Source organism: Empidonax traillii, unplaced genomic scaffold (assembly GCF_003031625.1).
Source record: "Empidonax traillii isolate 1590-97213 ecotype Southwest subspecies unplaced genomic scaffold, ASM303162v1 scaffold778:size296861, whole genome shotgun sequence".
NCBI classification, from domain to species: Eukaryota; Metazoa; Chordata; class Aves; order Passeriformes; family Tyrannidae; genus Empidonax; species Empidonax traillii.
The window spans coordinates 42,739-66,016 of NW_020955971.1; the positions used below are offsets into that span (position 1 = coordinate 42,739).

Below are 23,278 nucleotides of genomic sequence, written 5' to 3' on the forward strand. Positions count from 1 at the left end.
CCAGTGTTAAAGTTTAGCTGGAGGGAATGTGTGTTCTTATGACCTCAGTGGAATAAGAACCACATATATCATACAATGAGTCAGCTGCTCAGCAACTGAGCAGGAGGAAAAAATTGTCCACTATTTTTTTATTTTGGGATGGATTTTAATTTCAGTATTTTCATTGTTTGTTTTATGAGCACACACTGGAGGTGTTATTATTACCACTCCCATAGAAAATGCTATGAATTAAGTAGCAATTCTCCAAGAAAAAAAATATTATCTCACTCTTAAGATGATCTCTTTTCTTGGGTGGGGACAGGAGATAGAAGCTGTTGTTTTTCCAATGTACACTGAAAAATGTTTAGGAAATATTACCTAATTTTCAGGGCAAAAAAAGGAGGCACTCAATGCCTGCAACTGATAGCCTGTTAGCCTGTGTCCTTGAAAAATAATAAGCTACAAGGACAAAATGTGTAGTTCTGAAGAATAGCTCTCTTCTGTCTAAAAGTATCAGGAATAAGTGATTTTAATGGATGATTAAAAACTTTTCCTTCACTATTATTGCACTGTAGGAAGCTGCCATCAGCACTGACCTACTTGCTGTCATGGCAGAAATGCCTATTTCAGATGCTGGCCTAAATGCAGATGATTGTTGGTTGCTGCTTATCTGTCTGCAGTGTGATATCCTTGGAAAATAAGTAACTTCTGCCAGAGGGCCTCCCTTGTTTGGCAGGTAGGTTCAGTGGGGTTCCCTTCCCTTACCCATACACTGGTGTGGGTTCAGCCCTCACAGGGGACAGGTTCATGAGCTCTGCTTACTCCTTAGTGTGCCTAACATATGAGTGAAGTGCTGTTAGTGCTGGGCTGGGGGTTGTCAACCACAAGACCTCTGAAACTGTGCCAGAGAATCAGGAGATCTGTTTTAAAATGTTAATTTTCTATGCTTTCAAGGGGGTTCTCAAGTCACATTTCCAAGATTTACCTATGCAAACGTGCAGGATTGCTTCTTTCCAAATTATGGGTTTGGTGGGAGTGGCGGCAGTGAGGATTGAGCAAGTCAGTCAGTCCAGTGTTTCTTGGACCCAGGCTTTACTAGAGATCAGAAACTACCATAAATTAACATTGCTGGAAAACACTAGTGATGAAAACTGGAAACACTAGTGATGAAAAAAGAGTCAACAAACCTTGCTGTGTTATTAAAGGCACCCTTTTGAATATTAAAGGCTCAAATGTGGAGAAGGAAATGTTTCAGCTCATCTGGGAGGAGAAGTTCAGTTATTTTTTGATGCTGTTTGTATCCAAAGCACCTCCTGATGCACAGGCGGCACAGCTGCATCAAGGACAATGGTCCTGGAGAAAGAGCCATGGAAAAAGTTACACACATGGATTTACAGTGTCAAAATTATAAAGCTGAAACAGCAGCTGTGCATCACTGCTCCCCCTACCTCCTGCAACCCACCTCTCACCAGGTTTTCACACTCAGCAATGAAGAGCCAAACCTGCACTCACCAAAGGACATCAGCTCACCAGCAATCCAGCCCAGGACTAATCCACTCTGTCATTACACAGCTGCAATAAGCATTAGCAGCATCAGCCTTTCCTTTTAAGCTGCACGAGTCTGAAGCAGTTCGTGTTGTCTCAGATGATTGATACTACCTTAAAAGTCCTTCCTTCCCCTCACTCCCTCCATGAGATCCCAATTTTCAATCCTCTGCTTTCTTGAGACATATTTCATAACAGTGAAAAACACATAGCAAAAGAAATATTACATAATCCTTTATCTAAATTTCATATTAACCGGTCCTCTATTGATAAATGCAAGACCTGCTGAAGAATCTTTGTCACTTTTTTAAAAATCTAAGTATAATACATTTATTGAACACACATTATACACTTATTTGGGTCTCTTATCCTTTTCAGGAAGACGTAGATCGTGTGTGAAGTTTTAACTGTTGTACCTGTCAGTGTTCAGCCCCTCAGAGCATCATTTGCACAGGGGCCACAAGTGTGGAGGGTGGCGGAGGACTGCGGGAAGGCAGGTAAGGACAGGCACAGATGTGGGGGCTGGATGCTGGGAGCGGGGAGGAGATAAGAAGAGCCACTTCAGAAAGCAAGAGGGAGGTAAGTGAGCTGGGAGGGGACAATTTAGTTGCCACTTGCCCATGCCTGCCTGCTTGGTGGCTGTGATAGCAGTGCTCAGAGAGCTGAAGTGTTAATGCTGGTAGAGGAGTCTGGTGCAGTGGGCAGGAAGGGAGGCTATAGCAAAAATGCAGTGAGGTCACAGCTTTGATCAGCTTTTGAGACTTCCCTCATGCAGGACACCACATTTCCAACAGCTCTCCAAGGCTGAAAACTGCTGTGCTACCGAAAGACTGTGCAAAGGGTTGCACCCTCCTGCTAGGAGTCAGCATATGACTTAGTTACCCTGTTCTTGGGTACAAAAGAAGGCAAGCCAATATGGGGTGAGTTAAACTGGCTATTGCACTGTCACAGTGCACTTGTACTTGACCATTCTGATCCCAAAGATAAATGATGTGACTATAAACCTCCCGTTTAAAAAAAAGCAAAAAAAAGCTTCCATTAAAAGAAAAAGCAATCAAATCTAAAACATGAAGACTTATCATAACACAAACCATGACATTACACTGGAAAATATTTAGCAAGCACAAGCATACTCTTCAAAAACACAGTTCATTTTTTGGATCATTAGCAAATTCTCCTACCCACACTTAGGACCCTCCCTGCAATGCAAGCAGAGTGTGAGGTGGTCCAGAAGCATGGTGAAGGTGTGGGAAGGGAAACCACAACATGTACTACATCTGCTCTGGGCTAGTTCTGGAGGGTAACTGGGCCAGCACACTCACCAACACACTCTCTGCAGACTGCCTGGCCATGGGCTGGGGGACTTCAACTCCCCAGAATCTGGGGTGTGGGGGGACAGGAGCCATGTGTGGGAGCAGGGTAGGGGAACAGCAGCTGCTGCTGAGGGGCCGTGGGGCTGGCAGGGTGAATGATCCCAACAGCACATTTCCAATCCCCTCTGTGAAACAAGACACATAGTATTTACACCACTCTTCCAGACTGCAATCATTCAGCCAGCTAAAGAAGTCAGATATAGCTGTCCTTCAGGCATGACCCTACACAGAGAAGGGCATGTTGGAGAACATCAGCAAAACACTATTCCACAGAAAAAAAATCCAGTCAGGTATTTATTGTCTCTGATTTTGATTGCTGAGTTTCACTTAGAACTAAGTTCCTTACTGCCTGAGCTGTCAGCAGAGTTTCTCAGGCCAGCTCCACAGGGCGTGCCTGTTTTTCTATCTCAAATAAACAGGACACACACAGTGCCATGGGAGTCAGGAGTCAAGCGGAGCAGGGATTGGAACTCAGAAAGATCACTGCTCTGTGCACCATAGATTAGGCTGGGAAACCAAATATCCGTTGCTCATGCATAACATGGACAGCACAGTTGCTTCCATGCTATTATTTTCATGTTACTATTTCAACCAGGGCCTGATTCATCATTTTGTTATTCCAATTCTACCTTGGTGTAAATGTCTCCACGGCAACAATCACATCAACATGTAAATGGTATAATAAACTCATGGACCACACCATCACCAACTTGTTTGAAACAATGAAAATTCAGATTATTTAGTAATGTGTATAGCTTGGTGACTGAGAGAAAATCTAAAGAAGACAAGTACAAAAATGACTAGAATGGCAAGTAAAATTTTTCACCATAATTCATTAAAGAGTTCATAATCAATAAAACAAAATTAGCTGGAAGGATTTAATTTACAGGTACAAAATAGACACTTCCTAAAGTTTATGATTATACTGCTGGATTATTCAGCATATAATATTGGCCTTTAAAAGAAGCCTGGTGTTTAAACATAGATATATATATATTTATATAAATATATATATTAATATATATATTCATTATATCTATTTATGAATATATATATTCATTATATCATTCCTGTGCAATTTTCCTTGATGTTCACCAAAAAAAAATTAACGTGGTCTTTCATTTTAAAGATGCTTTTGCATCTATGTAAGAACTTGTTCCAAGAATCAAAGTTTAGCACGAAGAACTAGAAAATAAGTTCTTCAATACGCTTTTTTTTTTAGTATCCCACATATTAAAATTTTTCTGGTTGCGAATTTGCATTTATACATTTGTGCTGAGACCAATATCTGGCACAAAACTGACCGTATAACCAAAGATGCCAGTCCTCGCTCTTACTAGTTATCCTCAACTACCATCAGAGGTGGTTTGCTGCCTGCATTTGCTCCAGAGAACACTCCTGGCTCTACTCCCATCTCAGACACAAAGGAACTGAAAGATTCTCCCTAACTTCAGTGCTTTATGTAATGAGAAAAAGCTACCATTCATTTCTAAGGAGTGTTTTGCTTCTTTTTTTCACCCTAAACTCTGTTGCTCATTATATTGCAAGCTCCATGAGATTGCTCCCCGTAAATTCACAATCCAAAGATGGGTTATTGTTCTTAACATGATCACTGTTAGTGAGCCACTATATTCTGGCACTAGAAAACAGTGTCCCTCTGCCAAGCTTAGTTATTCAAAGTTTTCTGGTGCTAGTAGCCTGGAATAGCATAGCCTTTTGCAACAGCCTGCATAGTTTTTCCCTAAATAAAACTAGCACTAAGGGGTACCTTCTCTCTGCAGGAATAGTTGGCCCACACGACTGCCAGGTGGGACCAGCTCCATCGGCCTCTTATTATCAGCATTCTTCACCCAAATGTCTGCTCCAAAGTCCATCAGCAGCGTCACCAGCTCCACACTGCAATTCCTGGCAGCCACGTGCAGAGGGGAGTCCAGGCCCTTGCCACTGTTCACATTTGCTCCTGAACACCAAGAGATGACAAAGAATAATGACAAAGAATATACAGTAGCCTATTTCCATTCACTACACAAGCTGCTACTGCTCCGAATAACACAGACATGATGTAGCATCCAGGCAGAGTTGGATTACTTTGTGCTTGGGCTTGGTACTACAACTTGCATATGCCCAACTCACGCTGGTTGAGGAGCAGTGGGGTTGTGACTGAGAAAATGATCCTAGAGGGATTGTGCATGAGGAAGTCCTTCATCCACAGCCCAGCTCATGGATATCCTGAAGCAGGACAAAGGCATAGTTCCACTTATGTCCCACCTTTACTCCCCTTCCCTCAATATACATGCTTTCAACATGCTCTGTACTGGAGGCTTAAGCTGGTGGAATTTCCAAATGCCGAAGTATCTGCTGGGGAAAAAATGTAAGGATGGAAAAGTTCTAGAGGCCCTTGGTAGAAGAGAGCATAAGCATCTCTGGTGAGAAGTCCTCCAATTTGTTACTCTGGAATAATGGTTCCTAGAACACCCCAAGAAGGGTGAGCTGCAGAACTAATTCAAAACCATATATAATGTTTTTATAGTACACATTCCCATATATAGGAGGCAGCAAAAAACAAATGCAGAAAAAAAAGAAAATAATACCCAAACATTTAGATTAAGTTCTATTTGACTTCTTGAGAAAAGAGATCCAGGCACCCTCAGTCCTGTGAAATCCAGAATCACGCATCATTTTGTTGGGAGCTGTAAAGCTCAGTTCCTTGACCAAGAAGACCCTGTTCATCCTGCTACCACACTCAACTCAGAATTACCATTAGGAGGGAAACCTCTCCAGATCCCAAGGCAGGAGGTTCCCTAAACCTTTGATGCAAAGATAATCCGAAGACAGATGTTACAGGAAACAAAAGTACTCCGTTCTTTATTTTTCTTTTTACCTGACTCAAGCAGCTTCTTGGCACAGTTCACTTGCTGGTTCTCACAAGCTACATAAAGTGGAGTACCCAGATGCTTGATGTTGTGATCTATATTTAGCCCATGGAACACAAGGAGTTCAACACATTGCACATGACCTTAAGAGGGATAAAGGAAGAGTCAGCAAGTTCTCTATTGCAACGGTGTAGTTTGGCAAAGGTTCAATGTTTTGTCAAAAGGTGGTAGTGTAATACTTTCATCCATTCCAGTGTATCCAGCCTGGAGAACAGGAGCTGCAAAGCCACACTAAGCAAAACAGGGTAGAGGCCTCATATTTTATCTGATTTTATCTGATTCATTTCAGATGAAGATTAAATTAATCCCTCTGTGTTTCTCTCCACTGCTTTTGAAGATAGTCAGACTTCTCTTTCAAATGTCCACATTTTAGTTGGCTGACTTGGACAGTGCATCCCCTTCCAGGTGTCACCATGTGAACTCAGAGGACCTGACAGCTGAGCTGACCTGCCTTTGATAAGCAGTAGGGGTGGGAAGAACTGCACCCCTCATGATGAGACCAACTAGCAAGGCATTTTACATGACCCAAACGGAGAAAATTATCTTCTTTATCTTACTCTTCCACTTCAACACACTGCTAGCAACCTGGAAAGGAGGGCTGATGCCTGTGGGGTTACCTCTCTTAGCAGCTTCATGGATGGGGGATGCCAAGTCACAGGGTGGGTGTAGGCTGGCTCCATGCTCCAGCAATAAATTCAAGCAAGCCACACTGCCACTGACACAAGCACTGAACAAAGGAGTGTGCCAGTCAACAGTCACTCCATTCACCTGGGGGAAAATAACTCAATCAGGTATTTTATTTGTCTTCTTGTTATTTCAAAATTGATGACAATTATCCAGTTTCTCATAAGAAAATAGGATTCTCAATACTTTTTCTTTAATTCCATACCAAAACTCCCTAGTGCTTCTGAAGATTATGACTTTTTATTAACATGATCACAAAAAAAATACTTTTTTAAATTGCACATAAGTCTCTCCTGCAAAAAAGGCAGTGCCACTCCAGGGTATCTTGGGAGTTACCAAGTTAAATGTGTGCCCATTTTTTAGTCATTTCACCCTTTTGCTTGTTGTTTCCATTTTCTTTCCATTTTATTATCAGTTGATCCCAACAGTCCTACACCTCTACTTGAGACTCTGTATGTTGATACCAATGAGATTAATTTGTGCAGAAAATAAAATACACCCTTAACTGCTGCAAGATTGTAAAGTCTTTGCAAGATGAACTTCCCCTTGTTCTTGTAAATTATGAGAACATTGCATCTTCATCTAAAGAACGTTAATACCTCTTGTTTATGTCTGTGCTTTCTGGATTGCTATACAAAGAAGTGCATTTTACATAAGTACCTTAAGCAGAGGTAAGTACAGAGTGTAAATCACAGTGATATGCTGCCATGGCATCACTTAGCCTTTTTAAAATGGGGTAATACAACATACTAACACTAGAGGCAATGGCCTGTCCATCGTGTACTCACCTGAGCACCATGTTTTAATAGGACACTGGCACAAGCAGCATGACCCCCTAGGCAGGCTTCATGGAGAGGAGACACCTGGTCCGCTGTAACAAGATTAACATCACTCCCCTGATAAGGTAACAGAAAAAATCATGACAACCAGCTACCAAAATGCCCCTACAAAACAACAACAACAAACTCTTTCTGGCTTTAAAGCTTTATGTAATCACACCTCTTGAACTGCCTGTAGCTTCTTATCTCAAAAAGTAAGCAGATAAAGGGGCTGTGATGCTTTGACTGGAGTGGATACTGGCATAGCATACAAGAGGTCTTTCCTTCTACACACTGCTACTCAGCACAGAAAGCTGTAGTGGCCTGTCCAATGGGACAGTACAGACATCCTGTTATGAACTCAGCATGATATTGTTTCTAGTACACCATGAAAAGCAAAATATGAAATAAATAATAATAATAAAAAAAATATGAAAAAATTGCTACTAAAGTTCTTGGCAGGGTCGTGACTGCCACCTTTTTACATCACTGCTTAAACCATCTGACCTCCTGCCCACTGACTCTGCAGTTGTTTGACTGGGTCCAATCCTGAAATGCTCTTGAAATGTTTTCTGCTCTTTGCAGCAAGGCACCCACTGAAGGAAAACCAGCCCCTGTATTAGAAACTATTGGTTTTATTCTACAAGATCTTTTCTTTCTGGCAATCTTAGGGCTTCAGAAGGTTAAGCTGGAAGAGTCCAATACCCCTTGCCTTTCCATCGACTCCTCCACTGGTTAAATCCAAGATTTCAAAGAAATGAAATGGTGACATTCAGAAATCATTTCTCCCTAGCCCTATCCTTCTGCGGCAGCAGGACCCCAGGATACCCTCGGACACTTCAGAAACAAATCTATGAGTGGTTGAATTGAAGCCTCAACACAAGTTGAGCTCCTGAGTCCAGAGCTGTCCCCCAAATGGGGTACCAAAAGCTGCTCACAGGTACAAGAGCTACAGAGGGAATCCCTCAACCTTCCAGAGATCCCAGCAACAAGGCTCCCATTACTTGCACCAGAATTAAAGTACCATCCCAGATAGTTCAGTGAGTCATCAACTCAGTGCACAGAGCCTGTGCTGGGCAAGGAACTGGAAAAAAAGCCCTGTCACATCCAGATTTCACTGCAGTCTGGTCAACATGGTTTCTCACCCTGAAAATTTCACAGTAAAGCACAAACTGCATCCAACCACTGAACAAACCCAGCAGAGATCACATCAGCCCAGCAGAGGGGTACCTGGTCAATGAGCTTCTTAACAGTAAGCAGGCGCCCATGGATAGAGGCTTCATGTAAAGGAGACCAGTCTGAAACAAAGTCTGTATAAAAAGAAAGACAAGAAAAAGGCTAGAAACTCTACTCCATTAGCACACTATGGTCAACACAGAGGTCAACTCTGTGACCTCTCTTCTACTTTATTTATTTGACCTGCCAGGCTTTCCTTGGAGCAGCTGCTGGGAGGGAGACAGATAAGTATGAGTTCTCTCTAGGTGTGTTTTTAACTCATCCTGTGTTTGCACTGAGCAGCTGTACTCCCTTTCAGAAGACTGGAGAAGGATCTGCAGAACATCATCTGATTCTGGCTGAGCTTGTCCCTCTCTTTACATTATTTCCAGTGCCTTTGCTTTCATGAACTCATTACATTTTAGCAATTAATTGAAAAGAACTTCTGAAGAGAGTATGGCTGCCCAGACATTTACCCCTGCTCAGAGCTGGGCTAGAGTCAATACTTAGCAAGAGAAGGCACCAAAGTACAAGGAGAAACTGTGTTACCCACTAATTTTGCCTTTCAGTGTTCAGTGTTAGGTGTGAGTGGTGCATTATAAGTAATAGCTGTATTTTCTGTGTTATTGAAACCACAAAGTGAGGTACAACACATACATACCATATAAATATTAATAGAAGATCTTCAGTATTACAGATTTTATCATTCAGAGCCAGCTGACAGCAATAATCCCTCTGGGAGACATTTACCTCCTTCAGCATTCAACAGCTCAAAACCCAGCGCCTGGTCTATGTCAATAGCCCAGGTTCCCCCTGGGAAGGAAAGGAAGCATTTCCAGAGGGCTCTTGACTTCTTTTGGAAACACATTTTGCTGCTCTCTGAAGATGTACCACTCTCCTTCCACTAACTACAGAGAAAACTCCAGTGATTGATTTGCTGGACGAGTTGCTGAGGTTTTCAGGAATTATACTAGACCACATATATGGAATGGAATGCTTAACAGTGAGAAGTCCATCTTCAGCAAAAAATTCCTAATAATCCACCATAATTCTTTAAAATCATTTTTACAGATAAGATAATGATGTCAGTGCTTATACAAGATTCACAGATCTTGTTTCAGGTATGAGCATGCATGGGAGAGCTGAACCTCTGTGACCAATGTCTTGCCCCTTGTGACTATGCCGCGGTGCGCTGTAATGAGGTGATGACACGTGTGTCAACCATCTCCCAGCCTGCTGGGCTATTGCTCTCTCACCTTCAAGTGTGGTCAGTGAAGGAGCACAAATTTAAACAAGATGAGGTCTAGTATAGTAAGACTTAAAATGTGTCTGAGATTGAAAAATTCTGCACTTATGCAAATGGTCACATGAAGATGGTGGTATCTGAAACACGGTGTTCATCACACACAGAAATCTTTGCCTGCATAACTATGTTAGGTAGGGGGAGTGACTTTTGCTGGCACTGTGGCTGCAAAAAGTCTGCCATAGATTTATAGTTATTCTTGCAAGACTATTTTTAAACTGTGCAATACATTCACTTAGAGTTGTTCAGAATGGTATTTCTGCCATGACAATACAATATCTTGAGCCACTTCATTTCCACCTCAATGCTTATAAGTACTTGAAATGAAGAGGAATGAACTCAGGAAATCTGGGTGATGTATATCAGTTGCCCGACCAACCTAGTGGCTTTCTGCAAGGGAGTGACTAAATCAGTGGACAAGGGAAGGGCTACAGATGTAATTTATATGGACTTTTGTAAGGTCTTTGACATGACTCCCCACAACACCCTTCTTTCTAAATTGGAGAGAGATGGATTTGATGGGTGGACTGTTTGATGAATGAGGAGTTGGTTGGATGGTCTCATTCAGTGGGTAGTGAGCAATGGCTCAATGTCCCAATGAACATCAGTGGCAAGTGGTGTCCCTCAGGGATCCGCACTGGGACCAGCGTTATTCAATGTCTACATCAAGCCATAGAGAGAAGGACTGAGTGCATCCTCAACACATTTGCAGATGGCATCAAGCCGAGTGGTGCAGCTGACACTCCTGAGGGACGGGATGCCATCCAGAGGGACCCAGACAAGCTAGAGAAGTGGACCCATGGAAACTTCATGAGGTCCCACAAGGCCAAGTGCAAGGTGCTGCATCTCGCTTGAGGTGAAACCTGGTATCCCTACAGGCTGGAGTATGTCAACCATATCCTAGCCTACATCAAAAACAGCATGCCAGCAGGTGATTCCACCCCTATGCTCTCATGAGATCCCACCTGGAATACTGTGTCCAGCACTGGGGTTCCCAGTATGGGAAAGACCTGTGGGAATGTCCAGAGGATGAGCTTCAAGAAGGATCAAAGGGATGGAGTACCTCTCCTCTAAGGAAAAGTTGTGAGATTTAGGATTGTTCAGCCTGGAGAAGAGAAGGCTCTGGGGAGACCTCACTGCAGCCTTTCAGTACTTAAAGGGGCATATAAGAAAGATAAGGAGAATGTTTTTAGCAGGGCCTGTTGTGACAGGACAAGGGGAAAAAGGTTTTAAATAAAAAGAGGTTAGATTTAGACTAGATGTAAGAAGGAAAATTCTTACATTGAGAGTGGTGAAACACTGGAACAGGTTGCCCAGAAAGGCAGTAGATGCCCCACCCCTGGAAACACTCAGGGTCATGTTGGACAAGGTTCTGAGCATCCTGGTCTGGTGGAAGGTGCTCCCTCTCATTGCAGGGACATTAAAGGTACCCTCAAACCGAAACTGTACTATGGGTCTATGAATTATCTTCTAAAGAATTGTGTAATTTTTGTTATCACCTTCATTTGAGCTCTGCCTTCCTCCTTCTATGTTCCACGGGCCACGCCCCACAACAGACACATAGTCTCAATGAGTTCACAAACATCCTTTTGCTTTAGCAAATGGACAGCCAATTCCAGAAGCTGCAGTTCTGGTCTCATATGGATAGCCAAACTGCTACAATTATTAAAGCACAGTATTAACTGACTAAAATAACTTTGCTCTGTGTCAAATTGATGCTTATCTGACTGCACTGTTGTTCTTGCTCGTCCTTCTGTGTTACTGTTGGTTGTGTTTCCAGGGTCTGTAAAAAGCTTTGTCCCATTTAGAAACTAATGCCGTTGCCCAATTTGCATGAGTTGTAAGGGAAGTATGTTTATAGAAATTCTAAAAATCTAGATTGAAGAACAAGTTTGCTGAGCTGCAACTTGATCTTTTTTTGGCTACAGAAATATAGGCAGGGGTTTGTGCAATCTACCAACTCGTTATAGCATCATGTCAGCATTCTGGTTACAAAGAGGGACATATCTACGTGCAGATTTTATCCATTCAGCCCTTGTTTGAGAAAATACAGGTTTCTACTGAAACTAAAAAGAGCCAGACCAGTCATTTGTGGACTGGCCATTAGCTTGTAATTTTGCCAAGTTGTAACAATGAACTGAAAGATTGACCATATAAGCATCAAAAATAAATGTTAGTGGAAAATACAGAGGTATGTGCTAACACATCATAATCCAACTGGGAATTGGAGGAACCAAGAGTTTTATTCTAGATGGACGTGGAGTTCTATGGAGTCCTCCACACCAGCCTAGGATACCTTGCAAAGAGGGTCTGATGACTGATGACTAATTGCCATGGTGTACTTATCTGCATTCGTGATTGCGTGGCCCCAAGCTGATGTCTCTCCTGCCCTATTTCCATCTGCAGCAAATACCTTCACCCTGAAGCAACACTAGGGAGGCAAGCCCTCTGGAAGGGAAGGGAAATTTCCCCAACTTCTGTACCAACAGCATCACCTTTTGGCAAATGACAAGATTTCTGTTTGCTGTCTACTCCCAGCTGGAATGTGTGTTTCTTGCCTGGAAGAGGAAGGAGGCTGCAGTGGATTTTCACGCCTCAGATCCCTCTTCTACACAGCACAGGAGGCACATTGTCAGTAATATAAATGATCAGTATTTATATTTGATTAAGGCCTAAGCAAATGCCAGTTCCAGCTGGTCATGGTCTTTCAAAGTCCTGAACTAGTGATTTTTGGGAAAGTGTTCAAAACAGTCTGCCCACCAGAGCTGCCCATGAAGCAGCAAGGCCTCTGTACGTGAGTGACACATCTGTGTTCACTGTTCTTATGCCACTGGAACAAGGATTTCTGATTGTCAAAATTATGTACAACTGCTCTTTCACAGAGAAACAAGATTTTTCATCCAAATTTGAAATTTACCCACCTTAATCCACAGGCAAACTGAGTCAGACCCCCATCACAGAATCACAGAATCACAGAATAACAGAATCACAGAATGTGCTGAGTTGGAAGGGACTCACAAGGATCATCAAGTCCAACCCCTAGCCCTGCACAGGACAGACCCAAGCATCATACCATGTGTGTGAGTATTATTCAAACATTTATTGAACTCTGTTAGGCTTGGTGCTGTGCCCGCTTCCCTGGGGAACCTGTTCCAGAGCCCAACCACCCTCTGAGTGAAGAATCTTTTCCCAATGTCAAACTTAAACCTCCCCTGACACAACTTCAGGCCATTCCCTCACGTCCTGTCACTGGTCACCAGAGAGAAGAGATCAGTGCCTGCCCCTCCTCTTCTCCTCATGAGGAAGTTGTAACTGCAAAGAGGTCTCCCCTCAGTCTCCTCCAGCCTGAACAGACCACGTGACCTCAGCCACTCCTCACACGGCTTCCCCTCAAGGCCCTTCACCTCAAAGATGACAAGAAGGCGGTAGATGAAGCTCCCCTGCATTATAATGATATCTCTGATAGTGACCCTCATATCAGCCTTCTGGACAAGTGTCACAACCCACCAGTCAGGAGTATGATGTTTGTTGCAAATTCTTGCCAGTCTGAACAAATACACCAGATCATGTGCCAGGGAACTCTTGTGCTTTACTGTACAGTTGCCTTAATTCTGGAAAGGAGCCCACTGTTCAGACTCAAAAAGTGCCGGCTAACACTTTACAACACACTTCTCAAAACAAGCCCTTAATTTTTACAGTACACTTCAATAAGCTCTCAACTCCCACAACAAACTTCTCAAAGGTTCTGGCTCAAACACAATTCCACAAGCTCCCACTCTCACAGCACACCTCAGTATGGAGAACAGGGTAGAATACGACAGCTGTGTTTTGCCCAGACCAAGCAAGGTAGGAGAGAAATAAAGGCGGAAAAGACAGAGAACTGAGAATATCACCAGTCCTTAGATCCTGCATTGTTTCACCATCTAGACATACAAATCCCACTGTATTTCAGTGGCATTCAGTAGCTCCCCTTTCACTGCAGAAAATCCCAGTCAGCCCAGAGGTCACATTAAACCCCTGGCCATATTTGATTGCATTGCCATCACTTGGGCACATGATACTGGCAGAGTGGTGTACACAGAGGGAGCCCTACAGTAATAACCATATAACCACATGAATTCTCCCTGTGGACAACGGAGCTTTCACTGCATCTTTCTAGAGCACTGTTTTTTGTAATGATGGCAGAAGTTACTCCTTCCAGCCTCTGACCACGTGGAAGAGGTTGCACCCTCTGTGCCTGTCCCTGGCTGGTTTCATTCCATGCTCATCATGCATGGTGAAGCTTGAAAGGGGCTTTGAAGTCCTTTCAGTGATGGTATGCTCTTGTATATAACAGACTAAGAGCATATTATTCTCTTGCATTATATAGAACAGCATTAAAAATTGTATTTTTCATATGCAAAGACTGTCCCTTAAAGTTTGTGATATACGTTGCCTGAGCCAAATACATTCTGGCTGGAAATTGCCAGCAGAGCTTATTGACAGGTAAACACAAGAGGAATGGTCTGAACCCTGATTTTCAAAGGACCAAATGATCTGTGTCCGGCAGCATGCCAAGAGGGATGCCCTCCTTCCAGCTTCTATTTTTCTGGAGCTCATCTCCAGTGTGGTCCTGGTTCAATTCATACTCTTAATAACATCACTGTCCCTTCCCTCCCACCCCAGCCTCAGGATACACACATACAACACACATGAGAAGAGGCAGACTACACAGCACACAGACTGATCAGCTGTGCATTGTGGTTTTATGGTCTTGACTTTCAATTTGGTACGAATGGAAGCATCCTGAACAGCCCATAAAAGGAGTGAGGATGGTAAAAAGTCATGTTTTCCTAATTTGCCTCTTTCCCTCTACACTCACCACTAGATGAAGGAGTAACTCATAGAAACAGCTATGTGGAACACATCCAGCTAAACTGTTACGTGAAGTTATAAATTAATTGTCTTTTTTCACCATGATGTATTTTCAATGGCTCTGGTCCAGCCACAGAACAATGATCAGAGTGAGGCCATTTGTCTGAATAACTGTTTGCTGTTATGTGACCACAACAGCATTGGTCACGACTGACCACAATGCCATTGCAGAAGAACCCACCAGGGTTGGTGGCTCAGCCTGGACAATAACACTTAGGTCTGCTGATCCGAAAGAAAAGGAGAAAGGATACAATAAAGGGAAAAAAGGAAAAAGAAGAAAGATACAAATTAAAATAATCAGAAGAAAGGAGAAAAGAAAGGATGAAAGTATGGAAGAAGGGAATGAAAAGAAAGAAAAAGAAAAGAAGAACTGAGCCAGTGCTGAGCTTCCAGCCGACACTAATTTAAGTCAAATATGCCACATTGCCACTTCTTTTTCAGTGTGCTGCGGTTCAAGTGCTGTATTTGTTTCTGGCTGTACAAACTGCAGTACAGAATCAAATACTCTTTTCTACGATACACAAAAAAAACAATCAAAATTTCAGTATGAAGAAATAGCTTTTAAAAAATCCCTTCCAAAGGGCAAAGGCATGACAGCATTTTGTGGGACTGACTGGACCTGTTGAAGCTGGACGTAGGGAGCAGCACACCACTGCAGCCTGACCCTGTCCTTTGCCACCTCCGGCAGAGCTGAAGGCTCGTGGTGAGGCAGGAGCGCTACTTACCCCTCATCAGTGGGTTTGATGGAGACATTGCAGACGCCTGGCCTCCAACTCCTTGCAATTTGATGGCATTTTGATTTGTTCTCTCATCATCCATCTCAGCTCTGTCTGTCCAATTTCTGTTTTTTCACTTTGTGGTTAGTCTCCAGAGTTCAAATTCCATCGTCCCCGGTGAGCCCCCAGCGGTCAGAGTGATCTATGAAGCAGACTCTGCACGCATGAGTCAAACAGGCTTTGCAGCAGCCCGGGCCATGGTGCCGGCAGCACTCCGTGCAGAAACTCGAGTACCTGGGTTGGGATTTAACGAAGCAGCTCCCCGGCTGCCCTGGTCGGCAGCCAGCGATCCAGCAAAGCGAGAGATGTGCCTGATGTCACATCCTCTCCAACTCGACACCCAATCGGGGCGCCCGCAGTCAGTTTTTATCAGGAAGGAAATTCTTAGTTTGCCAAAAAAACAAGGCAGAAAGAGTTAGTTCAACTAGTTGAGCAAACTCTGCCCGCAGGGGGTTTGCAAAGAGAACCCGCAGAGACGCGAGTGCGCGCAGATCTGCACCGCTCCCCGGAAAGTTGTGTGCGGGAAACTTTGCTGAGCACCTCCCTGCGCACAACACGCTGCACAAAACCACCCGTCCTATCTGCCGAGCCCTGACAGGATGAAAGAAAGGGCGAGCTGATCGACTGCTGCACAGCAGTGATCACTGCATATTCTACAGATATTGAAACCACATGTCTGGGGAGCCGCACTTCCCACTGGAGGCCCGGTGCTCTCTGCGTGGAGTGGAAATTGCAGCCCTATGTGGGCTCGTGTATTTTTCCCCTATTCAGTTGATTTTACTGAGTTGCAGTCACACCGGGAGTTTTGTATCTAAGTGGTGCCCTTTTATTTTTAAACAATTTCTGAGTCTAAACAAGCCATCATGAGTCTACTAGCAAAAAAACAGGGCAATATTTGTTCAGGATGACCTTTGTCTCATTTCTCTGGGTCTGTTTGTGAAAGTTCTGTTCTCTCAGATCGTCTTTATTTGCACTTTTTTCCTTTCCCAAATTCATATAATTTACAAGAACAAAATCCTGTTTCTATCACCGTATATTTGCCCATTCGTGTACAAGTGCAATTAGGCAGAACTTCCATGCACAAGTCTAAACCATGTAAATATTTCCTCTTTTTTTCTGTCTGGCTACTAGAGCAAAATCTGTGTTTGTGTATTTGGGGATTCAAACCTGCTAATGCTAGGCTGATTCTGAGCCTAAGAAACTTGGTTTCATTTTTAGTCCTACCTGTAACACATGCAAGAGATCTGGAATCATATTTAGGATTTCTTTATCCATATCTTTAAAAATAACAAGCTATGTTAAAAGGTGCAAGCAGCAGCTGAACATCATCCCCAAAACTTGCCAGTGGGAAATCTGTGAAAGCAACCTGGGCCCAGGCTGGTGCAAAACTGTTAATGAGATATGGGTGAGGACAGGGCCAGCCCTTTCCATGACTCTCCCTGATGAAAATCTCTTGCCTCCTGGGTTTGGCCCTGCATGCTAGATGCAAGCTGACACTTCAATCTGATTGGAAATTACATTTGTGTCCTACCCATTGAAATTTCTACATTACAATTGTTGTGGGGAAAGTGTGTAAACAGAGAAAGTGATGTATCTATTTTGTTGATTAACATGTAAAAGGAGTGGAAAAACTAATTTTCCCCTTTGGTGTTACTTGAATTTAGTAGCTTGGTTGCCAAATGTTATGTATAATCATATCTTCAGCAATATTAACAAACATGTCAGCAATTCCACCACTAAAAAGGAATCAGCATATGCATCCGAATGTGCAATGATAGGGTTATAAGTGAAGATGCATTAGCTAAGAGCTTTAAATTCAACCATAGTAAGGAGGATTCTACAAGACAGAAATCCCCTAGTTCCTAGTCACCCATAGACAGGGAGACTTTGGTCATTTCATGCTTTGACCATGAGAGAGATCTGCTGACTGATAGGGTAATCACTTTATAGTCAGTTATTGGTTTCAAATATTTTGGTCACACTGTGTTACACAAACCTGTTCTCTGACAGATGAGTTGTTCCCTGATCTTCCTGGAGGCTGGTAAGGTTGCACAGAGCATCTTAACAGGGCCAATGAGCCTGCATCCTTCCCCATGGAAGCAGACATCCCTACCCTTCATCACCCTTTCTGAAAGGGGGCCTCTGAAATCCCCTCAGCAGGCTGGTATCCCACAGGCATGCTTTATCCTGAGCTGTTGGTGTCCTGATCCCAGACATGTGTTTGTATTTCATGGAGTAAATAGACATAGGGTTCATAAAAGGAATTTCTTGTTTGATCACACTTGTTCTTTGAGGAAGAGACCAGGACAAAGTTACAGCAAGCACGGATCCAATCGCCACATCCATTTCCTCAGAACTGTGGCTCCTTTCGGGGCTACAGGATCACACTCTGTAATTTCACTCTTTGGATATGATTTCTCCTTTTGGTCATGCTAAGTTCCCACATAGCTAGACACCTGTCCCCTGGCTGGCCCTGAAGCCTTTGCTTAGTCAGGGCATCTTCAGTTTCTGTGATGATTCTCACATCTTTGTCCAGCCTGGAAATTCTTATGTTACAAACCCCTACTTCTCTACTGACAAACTGGAGAAGAGAGACCCTTACCTGGCATGTAGCCATTTCAAAATACACCTTATCCTACCATTGCATCCTAAAGGCCCTGCAGACATAGACTGTGTTGATCCATTAGGACATTCAGGGAATTGATAAGTGATGAGATGAGATTATTACCTCTGTGTACAGAGTGGAGTAGAGCCTACTTTTGAAAAAAGTGCTGCAGTCCCTGGGACAGCATGGTTCAATCTCCCACGTGCCCTGCCTGACCCCTTTACGTTGCTGCTCTTGCACAGATATCTTTGCTGGGTTAGGACAGTGCGAGGGGATGCCAGCACAGGTCCCTTTGACCATTAGGATTTAGGTGGGGTAGGGAGCTCTGCCCGCATCAGGGATTCATTTCATACTATGTGTATGTATATATATAGATATATAGATGTAGATATATATAGAGAGATATGTATATACATTTCCATCTCTGTGTGTGTTTTATATATATATATATATATATATATATATATATAAAATTACATCTCCTACCCATTTCATTTAAAACCAAGTTTCTCACATCACATGGTGAAAGGACAGGAAGAGTACCTGCTGAGGGCCCTAATACAAGTGAACGCCTTTACCAGCACCCAGAACAGTGCAGTTTTATCTGCACTTATTCAGGGACAAGATGGTCTACTTGGTTTAAGCAGACCCCAAAGAACTGAAGGAAACAATGGCTTCTGCTCTCTTGTTTCAAATGGTGTTGCCAGCACACTTCCCAGGTTTTGCCGCTTCTGCTAATTCTTTTGTGGTGAGTAAGACCTTATTTTCAAATCATAGCTCCATAATTTTTTTTTTTCTCACAGTTTGTGAAAATGCAGGTTCCTGTGTTTCCCCATCCTTTGAATCTGTCCTTTGTGGAGCCCATCAAAAGCCTCTCTCTAGCACATGCATGCCATCTCATTGAAGAATTATCTTCTGTTTGGCCAGATTTCATCTTTCAGCAATTTCCTGTGTCACGTACATTAACGAGGTAGGTACTTTTTACAGTTGTAAGGAGTCTAGTTTTAAATTCTACTATCTGAATTTGTAGTAGAGGCACAAGAGATAATTAATCACACAGAGAAAAGAGTGAAAAAGAAAGAAATATCTAAATCTTTATTCATTTCACCATTGCCTTCCTTTCTATTTGTGTTGATTTTCCCCACAACAGTATGGGCAGTGAGGAAATCAGCATGTGAGGCTCCTAAGTCCTTCATTATAACACATGTACCAGCTGAGAGAGCTGGGGATGTTCTGCATGAAGAGAAGGCTCTGGGGAGATCTTATAGCAGCCTTCCAGTACCTAAAGGGGGCTTATAAAAAAGAGGCAGAGGCACATTTTACATGGGCAGATAGTGGTAAAGGGGGAAAGGTTTTAAAATGAAAGAAGGCAGGTTTAGATTAGGTATTAGGAAGAAAATCTTTACTCAGAGTGTGGTGAAGCACTGGAATAGGTTGTTCAGGGGTATTGTGGATGCCTCATTCCTGGAAGTGTTCAAGGCCAGGTTGGAGAAATCACTATTATTCAAATGCAAGTACCCTCAGTGGATAAAAGTGCACAGTAAAGCAGAACCTATGACACTTAATATTACTTTTTCTGTTAACAACATATCTTATAAATGGAATCACCTTTTTGCATTCTTCTTAAAAAATGTAAGTTTTGTAAGTAATTCAGTGAAATGTTCTACTACCTTGATTTCTTCTTCCACTTGCTAATCTGTTTTTTTAATTGTGCACATCAATTGTATAACTATTTTTATTTTTATTTGCTTAAGTGAAAATGCAGTGCTGGTAAATCTGTCTCGGCAAGCAAATTCAGCATTGCTTTCTGAGGATAAAAACCACAGAGTTACAGAAAATGTTTGGAAAATTGGACAAAAAACTTAGGTTTGTTCAGTTTAACTTCAGAATTGGAGCAGAAATCCTAGCTTTTCCTTAGAGCTAATGAAGAGATATAGCCATTTTCAGATCATGATTCATCTTACCTGTTGTAAATGTCTGCTCTGAGAGAACACAAATTGGGCCTTTAGAGTAAGCCTTCACTGACTCTAAAAAGGAACCCTAAATGAAGACCAAAGATGTAGGTGTGTATGTATAATTAGCTGAAACCCACCTTAGAAACATGGCTAAAATCACAGCCAAGTGTCCCAGCTCTGATCAGCCCTCAGTGCTGTCATGCACTTTGTTCCACACAGCCTGCGGGTGCCTCAGGGTGAAATGTCTTCAGAGCAGATGAAGGCCAGCATTGCCCAGTGTCTGAACTACACAACCTTGACTTTGGAGTGCCTACACCTCAGTTTACAGTTGACAGACAGTTCAGACAGATTAAGCTGCATCGGCCTAAGCTGTCGCTCCCTGCCTGGCTCCTCACTTTCAGCAGAGATTACCCAATATCTTTTAAACAAGGGATGGCAGCACTGGCCACAAACTATGATGCCACTATGTCTTACTACATAGTCCCTCATGTCAGTTCAAAAACTAGGTAAACAGTTCTCCAGCATGTAAACTTGAGCCCTGAGACACTAGCACATGCCACATTTTCCTCTAAGGCAGTAATTTCCAGCCAATGAGCAAGACAAACATCTGGGACAGCCATGTTTTAAATCACAGCAGTTAAATCTGACAGAACTTGCCCACAGGAATACTAAATCACTGACGTCATTTCCAGAGGTACCTGGGTTTCCTTTGGAAAGCTGCTGTGAAGTCTTTGAGCTGACACAGAGTGAAGAAGTTCCCCTTCGGAGAAAGTAATAATGTTGTCCAGTTCTTCTACCCCTATTTCCTTTCCTCAAATCAAGTCTTTCCTCCAGAGGCTTTCCTTCTCTTACAGTTTTTCTGACATGAAATGTTTTCACTTCCTTTCCTCTCACCCTCACAGAAACTTCCCTTTGCAAACATTCCATCTGCCTGACTGGGGACCAGGCAGACCTCTGCAAGTAATTATTCCCTTCTGCAGGATGGCCATTTTACTTAACCAGAGAGGCTCTAAATCGAAGCAAAAAAACCTCTGAAGAAAGTAGCAAACGCTCCTTGGTTTCAGTAGCACCTGGACCTATGCTTTAACTCACTGCAGATGTGCAGAAACACCAAGTTTTCCCAGGGAAAGGACAAACTTTGCATGAGAGCTTGCACACAAGTTTATTGTATTTTCTTTGTGGAAAAGAGAGGGTTAGGGGCATTCTCCTCACAGAGAGAAAAGCAGCAACACTCCATTTATGACCATCTGGTGCCAGTTGTCTCTCAGTGAACACCTACATAAACATCTTCATATATTACAAAACATATCTTGATGTTGCTGTCTGAACTACATTTAAAACATGTACACCATAGTACAGGCAAAAAGAATCCAAACCTTGCAAGTTGTTTGTTTGGTTGGTTTTTGGTTTGGGGATTTGGGTTTTTTTGTGTGTTTGTTTGTTTGTTTGTGTGTGTGTGTTTTTGTTGTTGTTTTTTTGTTGTTGGTGGTGGGTTTTTGTGTGTGTGTTTGTTTGGGGTTTTGTTTGGTTTGTTGTTGTTTTCCCAAATAATTTTGAAGATTCAAAGTGATTTTCTTGGTATTTTTTTGTCCTGTCTCATGGGCTACAGTCATGGTTTGTCCACGCTGCCAGGTGAATAGTGTGGTGAAATCTCTCATGTGACAAAAACACGCCAGCAAGCAGTCAGTAGGTGTAACAGCAAAAGTCTCAACCTAATACTTGAGAGCTGTGATGGGTTTTTTGTCACAGTCTGCTAGCATCTGGCAAACTGTAAGGTAGACTTATCCAATACTAAATTTAAGCGAAACTCAAATCCAGTCATAGAGCAGATTTTAATTTCTGTTTCTTCATATTTTCTAACTTGCCCTTATTAGTTTTGAAAAACAGTGGGAATTCTTTGGTTTGCTGCAAATCTTTTTGGCTCCCAAACTTTCCAATGTAAAATAACCATTTCTGAAGAAAGCAAAATTATTTCTGCAAAGACATTATTTTGGTCTGAAAACCAATTTGCATTAGGAAAAAAAAAAGTTATTATAGTTTTCCATTAATCCCAGTGGTTAGAACAGTGTTGAGAAAACCCAAATGCACCACAAGCAAGCTCTCAGCCAGGTCAGCTGAGCTGGCCCTGCTAAGCAGCGTTCATGGTGGCAAGTCCCATTCAGAGCACATTCCCTGCATGCAGACTGCCAGCAAATGAATCATCTTCCCAAGCCCAAAGGCTCCTGGAGGGTCTTGCCAAAAAAAGCATGTCTTCCCCTGGTTGTTCTCTTTTCCCACTGCCTATCAGTACCAGGAGGCAAGAGCAGTAACAGCTGAGACTATTGGAAAGGCAGATGGAAGAGTGAAAAAAGGCTCATGGAATGGAGGTATCTAATTAAGGGTTTGGTGCTTCTCTTCCCCAGTTTTACTGGGTTTAAATGTTCACTACTTATCAAGCACATTGCATTGCAATAAGGTCTTCCACCCACACTCACTGCTTTCCAGACCTTGCTGGAGCTTACCTGTAGAAATTTCCCTCATATGACACAACTTTTCACCCTTGTGATGGGAACAGCCAGCACATTCCAGCTGTTCTCACTACCATGAATTTCCAGGAATTCCCCATGGGAAAAGTTACAAACACCTTGCCACTACTGCATTACAAAATGCAATTTGTGGCTTAACACAAAAGTTAGCCCATGATCTCTTAAACTCTTGTCCAAAACTGGGCCTCTGTTGGCTTCCAAAAATGTGCTGTAGAAAGTGACGCTGCCAGTTCAACTGCTTGGGCAACAATGGCAGACAAAGAAAACATCCCCAAACCCAGCATCTGGTTCTGTTTCCTCCAGCATCCCACAGGCATAGCAGGCACTCTCATTTTCTTTTGGTAAAGATTGTTAGCATATTACTATGGTGGGTGAAATTATTAACCTCCTCTGAACAACATACTCGTCTCCCTGCCCTGATCCTGCAAGATGGCATGTGGTGCAGTGCAGAAGAAGATGTATGGAATATTCAAGCCCATAGGATCTGAACTGTTCCCAACATTTTCTTCAGTTCCAAGAAATCCACTCACCTGGTGTTAGACAGATTACCTGCTCAGATCAGAAGCCATCTATGTTTTCTGTGCTGAAAATGCAAAGCTGGGACTGCAATAAGCAGCCATCTGCAGCAGCAGTGTGCCTTGGTAGAAGTTTCC

The 23,278-nt window shown here is 42.8% G+C and overlaps 1 protein-coding gene across 2 annotated transcripts in view; it reads right to left on the reverse strand.

Moving 5' to 3' along the window:
- The window catches only part of ASB11 (ankyrin repeat and SOCS box containing 11), a 47,930-nt gene that overhangs the window by 1,974 nt on the left and 22,678 nt on the right, over nucleotides 1-23,278 (reverse strand). The window contains exons 1-7 of one of the 2 annotated variants that reach the window (XM_027901358.1): nucleotides 15,490-15,874; nucleotides 8,563-8,642; nucleotides 7,303-7,410; nucleotides 6,448-6,598; nucleotides 5,779-5,913; nucleotides 4,666-4,857; nucleotides 1,167-1,332 (exon numbers count right to left, since the gene is read on the reverse strand). In XM_027901358.1, coding sequence (XP_027757159.1) covers nucleotides 1,208-1,332; nucleotides 4,666-4,857; nucleotides 5,779-5,913; nucleotides 6,448-6,598; nucleotides 7,303-7,410; nucleotides 8,563-8,642; nucleotides 15,490-15,583 — 885 coding nt within the window. In that variant the 5' untranslated portion in view covers nucleotides 15,584-15,874 and the 3' untranslated portion in view covers nucleotides 1,167-1,207. Of the gene's footprint in view, nucleotides 1-1,166; nucleotides 1,333-4,665; nucleotides 4,858-5,778; nucleotides 5,914-6,447; nucleotides 6,599-7,302; nucleotides 7,411-8,562; nucleotides 8,643-15,489; nucleotides 15,875-23,278 lie in introns of those variants that run through there. The other variant, XM_027901360.1, reaches the window with a different exon arrangement.